Source organism: Stegodyphus dumicola, chromosome 9 (assembly GCF_044657685.1).
Source record: "Stegodyphus dumicola isolate Sdum_Otavi_A_Nest chromosome 9, ASM4465768v1".
Lineage (NCBI taxonomy): Eukaryota > Metazoa > Arthropoda > Arachnida > Araneae > Eresidae > Stegodyphus > Stegodyphus dumicola.
In genome coordinates, this window is record NC_140776.1 from 124413738 (window position 1) to 124425576 (window position 11839).

At 31.0% G+C, this 11839-nt stretch overlaps 1 protein-coding gene across 1 annotated transcript; it reads left to right on the forward strand.

The window, feature by feature from the left end:
• The first annotated feature begins 625 nt into the window (after positions 1–625).
• LOC118203071 (uncharacterized) lies at positions 626–10868 on the forward strand. Its single transcript, XM_035375312.2, has one exon. It carries the CDS (start codon positions 1665–1667, stop codon positions 3048–3050), a length of 1386 nt encoding a protein of 461 aa, XP_035231203.1. The 5' UTR covers positions 626–1664; the 3' UTR covers positions 3051–10868.
• Positions 10869–11839: the final 971 nt, after the last annotated feature.

The following is an 11839-nucleotide window of genomic DNA, read 5'->3' on the forward strand; positions in this document are numbered from 1 at the left end:
TAGTTTGTTTCATTAAGGGAATATGTCTATATGTTACATTCTGATTACATTTAGTTTTACTTCTATATTTGTTAGTGTTTCAAAGTTCGAAGAAGTTACTTATTTTAAAATTGCTACATAGTTTCTCCAGTTCACGGCACACAAGTTGCGTAGCATTTTGCTGCAGAGAACTTTAACAAATACATCAGACATTTTACTTCAGAATTGCAGAGTGGACAAATGCATTGTTTTGCAAACGCAAAGTCTTTCTGCCTACATGGGCTATAGTAAGATAATCACGTTGGATCAAGGAAGGTTCAATTACGGGGCTCATAGACTTAATGCCTTAATCCCCACATCATCAAAGATTAAATAATTATCATCAAAAAGAGGGTTCGGCAACGAGAATACATATATATATTTATTAATCAGTGGTAACTTAAAATAGCTCAAAATGGTAATTAATGCTTGATTATAATTTATAATCATTATTAAATATCTTTTCTTACAATTTATAGTGAAAAGGTGGAAGGATGTTAAGAGTACATTATTATTTTAATGTTTAGGTTTTGTATTTTGTTAGATAAGCCTCACTTAAATTTTCCAACTATAATTTAGAAATCTGTGCATGGGGACAGATATGTATTTTTGAGTTCAAGAATGCTTTTTTTAAATGTGGTAGGCAGGACAAATAATATGTATTGAATAGACTCTCTTTGGCCAAGAATCTGTATTCGATAACTTCTTTGGTGGTATTTGGTTGGTTCTGTGGTCTATTCTATAACTTCTTTGGTTACCACCGAAGCATGGAATATATGCTCCGTGATTGGTAGTAATTTCCCCCATGAAGTCGAATTCATTCTCTAAATAATCACTGCAAGTGCAATTTTCTGTGCAAGTGACTGTTTTAAAACAATGATGCGACTGTTTAATTACGAGCTTCTTCGTTCTGAAGTGTGGTTAATGTGTACTGAGAGCGACTTTTATTCTAAGCCTTGTTAACCACGCACACTTTGCCAAACATATTCCTCATTTGTTAATATATAACTCTGCAGATCCCAGTATTTCGGTAAGACGGGGGACACTGTTCTGTATCTGAAATAATATTTATTTGTGTAATATACGTCTTCAAACAGATGAACTGTTTTTGTTACAAATTAATATGAAGTTTTCTTCCTCTGCAATGTGTATCTCAGATAGTGTACTGTAGAATGTGGAAGTAGTTCAGCCCTTTTAAATATTAACTGTGAGCTATAGAAAAAATATCATATAATCAATTTAGATAACTCTATAAAAATATCATATAATCAGTATAGGCATATATGGCAAAATTGCATAATTTCGTATTTAAACATTATATATATCGGATAGGGAATCGTCTTTGTGTGCAATTTTTCATGGAATGTTTCTAGAAATCAGTGCTTCTGTACATCACACACCGGATAAGTCAATATGTAACGATATTGTTACAAATAGTGTCGCATGAACATGCATAAGATACTGAAAGAGTTAGCCAAGAACTACGTAGCGTGAAATTTCTGTTAAGCGGCACATTTCTGCATAGTGTGAATAATACGAAGTATGATGCAAGTTACATATGAAGGCTGTCTATATAGTGCAGAAGTTTCATTTTCTAGAACATATCTAACTAATCATTTGAAGAAAGTAATATTTTGAAAGAGCACATGGATACCCATATGGAAGGGAAACCTAATGAGTGTGAGGTTTGTAGCAAATCATTTAGACAAAAGTCAGAGTTAAAGAAACATATGTTTATTCACACAAAAGAGAAACCTTATAAGTGTAAAGTATGTGGAAAGTCATTTAATCAACAATCTCATGTAAAGATGCATATGCCCACTCACACAGGAGAAAAACCTTATGTGTGTGTGGTATGCATGAAATCATTTAATCGTAAGTTTAGTTTAAATCAACATATGCGTATTCACACGGGGGAGAAACCTCATGTGTGTGAAGTATGTAAGAAATCATTTAGTTTAAAGTTTAGATTAAACGAGCATATGCTGTATCATACAGGAGAAAAGCCTTATATGTGTGAGGTATGTAAGCAGTCATTTAGACTAAAAACTAGTTTAAAGAGACATATGCTTATTCACACAGGGTTGAAACCACATCAATGTGAGGTTTGTAACAAGTCATTTAAAGAAAAGTGTGAGTTAAAGAAGCATATGTTAAGCCACATAGAAGAGAAATCTCATTTGTGTAAAGAATGCAAGAAGTCATTTAATTGTAAGGAAAGCTTAAAGAGCCATATGGTTATTCACACAGAAGATAAACCTCATGTGTGTGAAATATGTAAGAAATCATTTAGTCGAAAGGGTTATGTAAAGAAGCATATGGGTATTCACACAGGAGAAAAACCTCATGTGTGCGAAGTATGTAACAAGTCTTTTTATTTTATAAGTAATTTATACAGTCACAGGCATATTCACACAGGAGAGAAACTTCATGTGTGTGAAGTATGTAGAAAATCATTTGCTCAGAAAAGTGGTTTAAGCCGTCATTTACGTTTCCACACAGGAGAAAGACCTTATGAATGTGAAGTTTGTAAGAAGTCATTTAGTCAAAAGGACCATTTAAACAGGCATTTGCTTATTCATAGAGGGGAGAAACCTCATGTTTGTGAAATATGTATGAAGTCATTTGGCCAGAAGTATACTTTGAAAGATCACATGCTTATTCATGCTGGGAAGAAACCCGAATTTTGTGAAGTATGCAAGAAGTCATTTAGTAAGGGTAGTTTAAGTGATCATATGAGTACTCACGCAGAAGAAAGACCTTATGTGTGTGAAGTATGTAAGAAATCATTTAAGCAAAGGAAGGGTTTAAACCATCATATGCTTATTCATGTAGGGTTGAAACGTCATGTTTGTGAAGTGTGTAGGAAGTCATTTACTACTAAGGGTCATCTAAACAGGCATCTGCTTATTCATACAGGAGAGAAACCTTATGTTTGTGACATATGTGAGATGTCATTTAGTGAAAAATATAATTTAAACAAGCATATGTATATTCACACAGTAGAGAAACCTTGTGTGCAAGGTGTATAAAAATCTTTCATATTTCAAGATGATTTAGGTATGCATATCTACATTGGAGAGAATTATCTCATGTATGTAAAAAGAATCTCGAGAAACATCCTTGGATTTTCTTTCGGAAAGGATCCGTTGGTGCCAGTGCGTATTTATTCGCCAACAGCTAATCGGCCACGATTTTAGCGGTGTATATTTAACATATGGAAGCGATGATTTTAGCGGTGTAGAGTTAAGTTATAAGATACATAGCATATAGAAGTAAAATAAATAGGTTAACCATGACATTTAGCAGTGTATAGTTAACCCGAGAGGATGCACGTTGCAATTAAATGACGTACAAATGTAATAATGTAAAATAATGCATTTTATATTAATTATAACATTTATTATATAAAATTGCTTAAAAATAATGTTAATTTTAAAATTAATAACAAATAAATCAAAAGTACTTACATTTTCTTCATATGACGAGGAACTGTTGATTTCTATGAGAAATTTGTGTTTTTTATTTTCGAATGCAATTATAATTCAAATTAGGCAGAATTATTACATGGACAATGAGTTATATAATTAATTTTCAAATCAATTAGGCTCAAGAAGAATTAGATATTTTGTAGTGTGGATGAAGCTTCTATTTCGCAGTGTTCTTGACATATATATTTTTTTTTATACTTCACACATATAGTTTTTGATTTTCTGTCTTTTCCCTTGAGCACATGTAACATCTCTGGTAACATAATTTTCTTTTCTTTTTTTGAGAATCTTTGTTGTATTCCTTCTGTTTCTGTTGTGATTTTAAATGAGGATCTAAAAGTGCAAAGGGCTAATCAGAAGTACCTCCTATTCCTGAACTTCTCTGGTGGAGTTTTAGTAGATAAAAGCAAGATCTTTGAATTTATGCCGGCAATATTTAATAGCGAAAAAAATATGCCCATAGGCCATCCGTTTGATATTCTGGCCACAGAATAAGTGCCACCCATTTCGTCGACTATATCAACTGCTCTTTTTGTCATGTTATAAAATGTAATTATTTTAGATTTTTTCAAATCTCCTGTGCTTTCATCAATATGGACATCATTGTGCATAGTTGACAAAAGGTTGACACATTTGTTCTTTTTAGCCATATAAGAAAGTAGCATTATATACTTTTGAAACCCCAGAGGGTTGAATACTGTTCTCTATTCTTATTCGACACAAATTCAGGTGGGATAATCTTATCCCTGCGTATTGTTCCTATGATAAAAATTTTATTTTTCTGTAAGAAATTGGCCAATTTATAAATTGGTGTACTAATTGTCTGTGGTAATGTTTCTTCCAGAATTGTATAATAGAGCTAGGATGCACTTTGCTGTTCACAAGAACTGTTGACTTTCTTGTATGGCCCATCTGGCATCTGACCTGAGTAAATTTCCATCTTAAAAGTATAGAAGGTTCTAAAATCAACCACAGTAAATATCTTTATACCATATCTTGCAGGTTTCTTAGGAATATACTGCGGAAAGGAGCATTGTCCTCGAACAGGTTCTAGCTTTTCGTCCAAAATTGGGAAAATTTATAGTTTTCAAGAATAAAATATGGTTGATTTTGTTATGAATCCCGTGATTCTGATATGTTTTAAATATACTCCTGCCACACGGATAAAGGCAGAATGATCATTGTATTGCTTACAACAGATACGTCATGTCAATGTAGAATTTGAAAGAAAGTTTAGGTTATTCGAATATGGCAAAGAATACTGGCATTCGACCTGAAGAAGAATGCCTTTTTGAACAACTTTCTAAGGGCAACTGGCTTGTATTTGGATTACATATGAGGAAAACGAGAAAAATCAACCATGCAGCCAGCCCTTTAACCATGATATGAAACTAGATCAAACTACCAGTATTCAATGGTCTTAACCAGTTATAAGAAAAATCTGAAGAAAATGCTTGCAATATCATGTAATCAGAAATTAACTATGTGTTGCATAGCAGGATTACTTTTCAAGTGTTGAGGTACAGAATACTTTCTTTTGTTTCTTTTTCTTTATATAGGTATTTGGCCATGGTATTTATTACATATATTCTCTGTCATTCATACAGAATACTAATATTTTTAGTAAAAAGTGTCTTTTTCATTAAGTGCTTTGCTTGTTGATATTCTCAAAATTATGTTTAATAATTAGTTAATTAATTAATGGATTCATTACTAAATAATACCTTTAAAACATTCATTGGTTGATCTTTACATTATGGTAACTTGGCGTTTTTTTGGCGAAAATATGCCGACCAACTCTCCTATAGCAACCCTCGTATTTTTTCTTTCCGCCGCCATTTTGTCTTCACGAAGTAAAGACATGTTTCTTTTCTTTTTATCTACTGAACACTTCTTCCAACAATCTACTAGCCGAATTACACTTATGCTAGAAATTTTATCTAACAAAACTGCTTAATCATGACAAATATTCACTGCAAAATTGGGAAAAAGTGCACAATACCATACTCCTTACGCGTTCTTCAAAATAACACATACACATAAACCACGTACACGCCGACTTATTTTTACTTAAAAAAACATCCCAGAATTACACAAAAATGGCATTGCGCACACTCTTCACTATATCCATGTACACTCATAAATTAGAAAAATTTCACGAAAATACATGACAATTTTCTGAATCTTTAAACACAGTAAAAAGAACATATATGAAATTACCTGATCGCGAAAAAGTTTATACCCTTTCCAAATATGAACATTTCCACATATAAAATAAATAAAATATCCAAAAACTTTTACCTCTAAATCGTCTATTATATTATACACGTCACCAACGAATTCATACCGCAAGCATTACAAATACTTAGTGTCAAATCTTTAAATTATTTCCATGCACGTTTACTTCAACTTAAACGTATACCAAATTCCTACAAAATTAAAATTCACAAAAACTATCATTTAATTAAAATATCACTAAACCATGTACACGTCGACTTATTTTTTACTTAAAAAAACATCCCAGAATTGCACAAAAATGGCATTGCGCATACTCTTCACTATATCCATGTACATTGCTTTTTTCTCATAAATTAGAAAAATTTCACGAAAATGCATAACAATTTTCTGAATCTTTAAACCCGGTAAAAAGAACATATGTGAAATTACCTGATCGTGAAAAAGTACATACCCTTTCCAAATATGAACATTTCCCCGTATAAAATAAATAAAATATCCAAAAACTTTTACCTCTACATTATCTATTATATTACAAACGTCACTAACTAATTCATACCTTTACTTCATTACAAATGGTTACAAATACTTAGTGTCAAATATTTAAATTATTTCCATGCACGTTTACGCAAATTACTTTCCTTCCACCTTACATTTAAAACAATGCATAAAAATAATATCCTCAAATAATTAAAAATACTAACTATTTTTCTTCAGAATCTTGATTACGTGTCTGATAAACTTTTCTTATTTCTATTTCAGGATCTTTAAAATCATACTTATAGTTCACACCAAGGTACCAAGTAAAATAAATAACTTAATAAAACATCTTTACTTCTATCTCGCACAACCTTAAAGAAACACTTATTACCCCTTTCAATCCCACTAAATACCCATTTCGAATTCACTTTAGTTAGGGCCATGAGATCCAAAAATTAACGAACACTGTTTCACACAACACAGAATAAAGGCAAATACAAAATTTCCAGATTTTTTCCCGATTTCCCCCCTTTTCTGATTAAAGAACCGTAATTCGTCCATTAATATCACATGACATATCCCATGATCTCTCATTTCCCTCACACAAAATAATGCGTAATCGGAACTGAGTACTGCTCACATTATTACCAAAGTCCCAGGTAGTAACCTTTATCGCCTCCAAAATGTCGCCAAACTCTCAGTTACCATATTGTAAAGATCAGCCCATTCATTTTTCACAAGCAATTTTTCAAAGTTGTTTTTTGAATTTACTTGCTGATAGCTTAAAATATTTTATTTTGAAACAACTGCCTTTTTCATAATAAATTTCACAATGCCAAGAATCTTCAATAATATTCAAATCCTTTAAAGTAGCATTGTAAATAAAACTAGAAGAAACATTATGTATCTTGTTATCTTTCAAGATTCATTCAAACTTTGATTAATTACTCAAAGCAGTGGTTTACTAACTTTGATAACTCTGGGAATACATAAAAGTATTTTGTCATCTCAGAGAACCAATAATAATTTTTATTTCATTCTAATCATCTATTGTATATAAACACCTAGCGTAAAAGCCTAAAAGTATTTTGTTATTTCAGAGAACCAATAGTAATTTTTATTTCATTCTATTCATCTATTGTATATAAACACCTAGCATCCTTTGAAAAGTAATTGTTAAAATCCATTAAAATTATATCAAATTTTTAAGCACGAAAACTGATTTAGTTCTTATTATTTTAGGTAAAAATAACAGTAATAAAAATAAAAACTTTATTGTTTAAAACATATATTATTGCGGCGTTCTGCTTGTTTAATGTCTTTTAAAAATTACGTAAGAACACAGCCATACCAAACAGCCGTATTATAAATTATCTTCACCCCAGCCGATTTTCACTACCTCATCCAGTAGTGACGCACCGCTAGCCAGCGGCAAAACGAAGCCCCAAACAGATGAAAAATATTCTTGTAGCGCTTGTAGAACCAGGTTGTTACCTCTGACAAACCAATTCGCAAGTTACCAGCTTAGAACTTTTATTGACATTTTTGGCAATGTTTACATTTAACGGATCCTTTGCGGAAGTGCTTCCACATCTTTATCTGCTCACAAGATAAACCTGTCTTTTGAGGAAATGTTAATAAAAATATATTGGCTAATCTTTGGAATATGGTAACAGGTAGTTTGGCGACATTTTGTTAAAAAAACGTTACTAGCTAGGACTTTAGCAGTGTACATGGATAAAGTCAAGAGTGTGCGCAATGCCATTTTTGTGCAATTCTGGGATGTTTTTTTGGAGCTACTTTGGTAGACGGTTGCACGGATTTTGGTGATTTGTTGGCGATTTTTCTTTTGGCGAGTAATACAACTTATGGTAAACCCATTGATGGATAAGTTATTTATGGTAACCGATACTTTGTTGTCATTTTATTTAAAAAATAATGTGTTTTATTGTGCATAAATTCCGTGGTTTAAATATTATTTATGGCTTCTAAATATTAAAAATCAATTTAATTTTGCATTTTTATTTGAAATAAAAATTTTATTGTTTATCATATTTTATGAAATTTTATATTGTGAATGATGTAACCAATGACGTCACCTTTCTTTAAAAGTAATTGGTTTTTATATGTATAAATTTAATCTAATGTTTTAAACATTATTTATGGCTGTTAAATATTAAAATACAATTTAATTTTGCATTTAAAAAAAAATGATTTTATTATGTATGAATTTTTAAATAATTTCAATTCTAGGCGTGATGTAATAAGCTCTCTGATTGGTTATAGAATATTTGTGCATTAACGAGCTATAATCAGCTCCCTGATTGGTTACTGAAAATTTGTGCATTTCCGCGCCGTTTTAAAATTTAATTCATATCTTCGAATTCCTTGAAAGATGTCTTTCAAAGATGTTATTTAAATTATGATTCTGATTTTTTTTGTAGTACTTATCAATACGCAATAGGTTAAATGACTAAAAAAATGTAAGTACATATTTTTCCTTTATTTTATAATTGTATACTTCAATTTTTTGTTGAAAAAATTAATACACTATTTTCAAAAATTGCTGAGATAATTATTGTCCATATGTTTTAATGTTAATTATATTCTATATAACGTATTTTAAAGTATTTGAATTTAATAATATTCTAATTCTTTTAAATGTTGGTTTGATGGTTTTTAATTCGATATTCAATTTCAATAATATTTTAATCTAATTAAACGTTGGCACAATGTTTTTATAGCGGTGTTTTTATTCTCTTTGCTATATGAAAGTAATACAGTCAAAAGTCGTTAATCCGGACTCGTCGGGACTTCGGCGATTCCGGATTATCGATTTTTCCGGATTATAGATCATCAGTTTAAATCTGGTGAAATGGCATGCAGAAATTATAAAATGAAAAATATGAAACCGTAATTTACGAAATAAAGAACAATTATGATCTAAAGGGTATCAAAATTTACAAAAAAAAAAAGCTTAATATTTATTTGTTTACTTTATTAAACATTTCTTTCAATGTAAGTTGTTTAAGTTGCTTCGTTTTTTATGTGATAATACATTCTCTTTAATTCTATAAACAGACATAATTTCTTGTTCAGTTACAAAGTTCCGCTGTTCAAGTCGTATAATTGCTGTGTCGAGAATACCGACTAATTTGTCAATCGAAATTTTTTGTTTTCAATAATCTCTGTCACTTTCTTCGCTATCGGAAGCGAATGATAATGACGAGGAATTTGATTTAAATCATATCAAAGACGGAGTACATCGAGATGAAATACTACATTTAGTAAGCAATTATAAGCCAAATAAAATAAAAACATCTGCCCTTAAGATAAGGATCTTGCTGACGGATCAACTTCCAATTCATTGCACGCCGCGCGGCGTTAAAGATAAACAAAGTTTAGATAAACAAACGTTAAATTTAAGATAAACAAAGGATATGGCTTTATCCATTTTTTGCAGCAATTCCACTTTTTGTTTAATGGACTCCGAAAGATACTTTCGCTTTGTATATCCTTTACATTAAATATATATCGGAAATTCTATTTGACATAATCGAAAGTTCAAGCTTACTTTTATAAAATTGCTCTAACAGTCTGCAAAAAAATAATAATTCGGATCCAATTCGAAGATTAAGGAACAACGCAATCTGCAACATTAACTGAAATAGATAATTAGATAATTTTAGCTTAGCTTATTCCGTCCGTTATACATTAAACGCGCTTTCGTAAACGTATTTTGCGCACACGCAAATTCGCCGCGGTAAAGATCTTACGCGCATGCGTCAAAGCGACGCATGCGCAGAAAGTTTGTAGCTTTGAGGTCCGGATTATAGATCATTCCGGATTATGGGCGTCCGAATTAACGACTTTTGACTGTAGTAACCTTACTTTACTATTTTATACTCATAGTAAATGTATTTATTTTCCCCTTGCTGCCATCTTAAAAAGCGACATTTTCAACAAAAAATTAATCCATTACTTTTAACGATATTTATTTTTTATAAAGTTTTGAATACTTTACTATGTGTAAAAACAGCGTTTTTCAAGATGGCTGACGTTTGTAAAAATCGCGCCAACAATTGCGCCAACGTAAATCGCCAAAAATCCGTGCAACTGTCTACCAAAGTAGCACCGTTTTTTTAAGTGAAAATAGGTCGACGTGTACATGGATACTGTGTATGTGCAATTCTTAAAAACGCGGCAAGCGGTGGGCAGTTCTGCACTTTTCTCCAATTTTGCACCTAATCTTCGTCATGATTAAGCACTTTTGTTCCATAAAAGTTCTAGCATAAGCGTAATTCGGCTAGCAGATTGTTGGAAAAAAATGTTGAGTTAAAAAAAATGCCTGTAGCAGGGTTGGTCACCAGAAAATCGCCAAGTTACCATAATCAGAAGATTAACCAATATTTTATTTACAAATGGAGTAAGGACTCGTCCATGCAGCAAAGAAACCATCTGAGACTGAGGCTGATCAACTGCTCTGGACGACAGAATTCAGGGGCAGGAAAATTCTTAAAATTGAGAGAGGCATTCAGAAGCAGAATTTAGGATTTGTAGAGAGGTAGCATGTAGCTTGCTACTGATTCTGTATGAGGTATATAAATTCTGATTGGATCAAAGTAAATAATAAATTGTTTCTTTAATATGAGACACTTCATTTATGCATGATAAATCTCAACTCATATTTAAAAAATACTGAAGTAATGTTTGCTTATCTATCCTGTTACGAAAAAGAGGTTAATAGATGCATATGCCTAGGCTGATTGAAACGGTTTAGTTCACAATCAAGCTTCGTAAGTTTTGCTTTCCCTCTATCCCCCTCTAAATTTGATTCCTTTATACTAGATTGCATATTTTACAATATTTTGTTAACAGTATTAAGATGAGAAATGTGCTGTTTTATGACATTGCAAATTGAAATTTTTGGTACTGTTCGGTTTTGAGGGCCGTAAAAAATCGCCAAACTATTGTTGATGCCAATGCTGCCAAAAATAATTGCGGCAACCCTAACGCAAGAAAGGAAGTATAATAGTAAATAACTATTTAAGATTGATGTTTTAATTTCGATGAAAAGTTACTTTCATATAGTACATTTTTATTATTATAATTTATATAAAAAAGGCTAAACATGATTTAATGGAAGCATAAGAGTAAATAACTGTTTCAGATTATTATTTTAATTTAGATAAAAGGTTAATTTCACATCATACAATTTTTTTTTATTATTATTTATATAAAAAAGGCTAAAATAACTGGATGGAAACATAATAATAAATACCTATTTCAGATTTTTATTTTAATTTAGATGAGACATTAATTTCATATAATACAATTTTGTATTACTTTATGAAAAAATCTGATGTGTACACCACATGACTTCCTTGTACAGAATATTAAATTATACGCATTTTTTCTTGCATTTTGTTAAAACTTATTGGATTTAATTATATCTACTTCGCCTACAGCACATAAAACACAATAGAATAAGTGCATTCTTTAAAATTCACTCTATTTGTAAAAATTAAATTATTAAAAATTAAGTAAATCTTGAACACTTATTTTCTCGAAAAAATTCTAGAAAGAATTAAGCATGATTTTAATTGCAATAATAA

What these genes read in the sequence shown, in the direction of transcription:
- LOC118203071 (XM_035375312.2), top strand. Translation starts at nt 1,665, where the DNA reads ATGGATACCCATATGGAAGGGAAACCTAATGAGTGTGAGGTTTGTAGC.